Genomic DNA, 3016 nt, shown 5'->3' on the forward strand with positions numbered 1-3016 from the left:
ATGTCGTCCTCAGGGTGGCTCACCTTCGCCACACGCCAGCCCCGCCAGTACCACTACGTGGCTCAGCAAATGACTTGGACTGAAGCTCAGAGCTACTGCAAAGGGGCGTTCGCAGACCTGGCCACCCCTGAAAGCACTGAAGACATTGACCAACTTGTCAACTCAGTTCCATCTGCTAACAGAAGCTCTGAGGTTTGGATTGGCCTGTACCATGAGATCAAATGGAGGTGGTCAGATGGGTACACGGGGAGTGGAGAGGACAATAGGAACTGGGAAAACACTGGATATGACCCAAACTTTTATAAAGCCACAGAGTTATGTGTTTTCACACAGAAAGGAGCAGGATGGCATGATGATAAATGCTCTCGAACATATCAATTCATCTGCTACAACGGTAATGATATTGCATGGGGTTGCTATATGTTGATGTCTATTCTACTACATAATATATGAAATATGATAACGTGACGTCAACAATTCCTGTTTTGTACTCAAACCTTAACTGCAGGGTCGATGCCGTATCCCAACTTTGTTATTGTGAATGAAACAATGAACTGGTCAGATGCTCAGAGCTACTGCAGGGACCACCACACGGATCTGGCCACTGTGAGGAGCAGTACTGACAACAGCAAGATACTGAAATTGTTGCCAAATAATGAGCAGTTCTGGATTGGTTTGTCCAGAGAACTTAACATGTACTGGTCCGACGGGAGTGGCTACTCATTCAGCCACTGGGCCTCTGTTGACAACCGACTTGGCACGCACAATGTGACATGTGGCGTTGCAGATTTGCAGAAATCAGGACAATGGAGGTTATATTCTTGTGAAACACGTCAACCCTTTGTTTGCTACAGTAGTAGCACTGGTGAGTGCTTCACTGTCCCTTTGCGGAATCAAGATAATACTTTAGAATAACATTTATGGCATTAGCAATACTGGATTTTCGACGATTCATCAACCAATAGTGATTCTTAAAACATTAATCCATAAATGAATATTTGATGGATGTTTTTTTATGCACAAAAATAGTTAGTTGGTTGATATTTGTTATGTCCGTTGTTTCAGTGCAGGCCATGAGAGCGACGCTGGAAATTTCTTTTAGCACCCCTTTTTTTTCTTTCATATTTCATGTGTCACTCTCCCGACAAATGGACACGCTGACTTCTTCTGGGTCCAGCAGCTTCACAGGCGCAAATTCACAAATTATCCTTCCCGAAACCTGCCTGTGTGACATTGTCTCCTTCAGAAGGTGACCCTTTTGAAATGCTGCCTGTTTGGCGCCTTAACTCCCCGGAGGAGCTTTAACTTTAGAGCATTTGTCCTCACAACTCATCCCGTTCAACTGCACAGCTGAGACTGGTCCGATTTTTTTTGTATTTGTGAATTTCCTTGCAGGCCGGATCAGACTGTCTGGTGAGCAACAGGGTGGCCGGGAGGCCAGAGGTCCGGCACCCCTGTTTTGAATAAAAGACCTTAGTGCCTCACAGAAAAAAAAAAAGTCAACTTGTGTTTTGTTTCTCTCCTCATTCCTTGTTTGAGCAGTGAAGAGGCGGATGGTGAAGCTGAGGATAAAGCTGGACTCCTCTGTGGACCTGGGTGAACCGTCTGTGAAAAAAGACATCATGAAAAAGGCGAGTCACCAAGGACGGATGTATGACAGAGTTTGAGAACATCAACCCACAACAATGTGGTCGGCGTGTGAATGTAAAAAACAAAAAAAGAAGAATAAAAAAAAACAACAACTCCAGCCACATATGTTTTAAGAGATTACAATGCAAAGCAGCCACACGTATGGATAGAAGAGTTGTCATCGTGTCTTCTCCTTCTCCTAAAGTGCGATCTAAATGATGACAAATCATCATCCCAGGCATTGGGTATGAATTCTGTAGATTTGCTGTTTTTGTTTTTGTTTTAGATTTTTAGCTCAGGACACATGGATCCTGGTTTTGGCATGATTGCTATGTCACGATCAAAAAATACAAACGTTTCACCGGACAAATGTGTTGGTATTGGTAGACTGTCATCTATCAAATAAGGCCAATAACCGTGAAAAAACTAATTGTGTCTGGTGCTCAGGTAACACTTGCATTTTGACCAAATGGCTGCCATTCATGTTTTCCAGCTCCAGGACAAAGTGAACGAGGGAGGATTGAGCGGAGTCACCCTGAAGTGGAGAGAGCAGCTAGATGGAAAAATCTTCCATGGGGAGGAAAAACCTTCTGAGAGGAAACAAAGAAGAGAACGCCCCGGACTTTAGGTTTGAAGTCTGCTGAACCGTGAATGCACCATCGTCACTGTACAGAGATTGATCATAACCCTGAAGGCTTCCTGTCATAATAGGCAAATGTCATTAAACATAATGGCTATCCAATCTACAGGGTCTGGTCGGATTACTTTGAAATGTAGTCAGTTACTAAATACAAATTACATGGGATTTTTTGTAATCAGTAGCTTAATCCATTGGATTACAAAAATAATGTCATCTAATCTGAATGCTTTTCGATCAGCATTTACAAAACAAACAAAGAAAAGCATTATCGTTATCTATAAATCATAGAAAAATAAAATAAAACATTAACAAAACTGGCACCCCAAGAGTGCATATTGGTGAGTGAAGTTTAAAGTAAATATGTATTTTGTTGACAATTGTGATTTGAAAATTGCCACATTTTAAAAACATCATAAAAATGTTATATAATAATAATAAAAATAACACAAACGGGTCTATGCGTTTATCGAGATCATAAAAACACAAATCCTCCAATTAGAGGTGACGTGGCAACAATTCTCTACACAAAGAGATTTATTTTTTCTTTGTATTGTTAATAAAATCTCATAACTTTTATATGCTCCTAATTTCTTTGTGTTGACAAGCTGCTGGATGATTGTGTGACGGTCAGACATTCTCTGGAGCTTTTTTTAGTAGTGGCTCCTAAATTACGGTACCAGCTACCACTATACGTTAAAATGGCCCCCTCCTCTGAGGAAACATTCAAATCCAGATAAAAAACACATC

The 3016-nt window shown here is 41.2% G+C and overlaps 1 protein-coding gene across 1 annotated transcript; it reads left to right on the plus strand.

Moving 5' to 3' along the window:
- On the plus strand, positions 1-1667 carry LOC118292096 (rheacalcin-2-like). Its single transcript, XM_047330410.1, has 5 exons — positions 1-394; positions 509-616; positions 1247-1249; positions 1396-1443; positions 1543-1667. The coding sequence occupies exons 1-5, from the start codon at positions 1-3 to the stop codon at positions 1665-1667; spliced, it is 678 nt and encodes a 225-aa protein (XP_047186366.1).
- The last annotated feature ends 1349 nt before the right edge of the window (positions 1668-3016 follow it).

This window comes from Scophthalmus maximus, chromosome 22 (genome assembly GCF_022379125.1).
Source record: "Scophthalmus maximus strain ysfricsl-2021 chromosome 22, ASM2237912v1, whole genome shotgun sequence".
Classification (NCBI taxonomy): Eukaryota; Metazoa; Chordata; class Actinopteri; order Pleuronectiformes; family Scophthalmidae; genus Scophthalmus; species Scophthalmus maximus.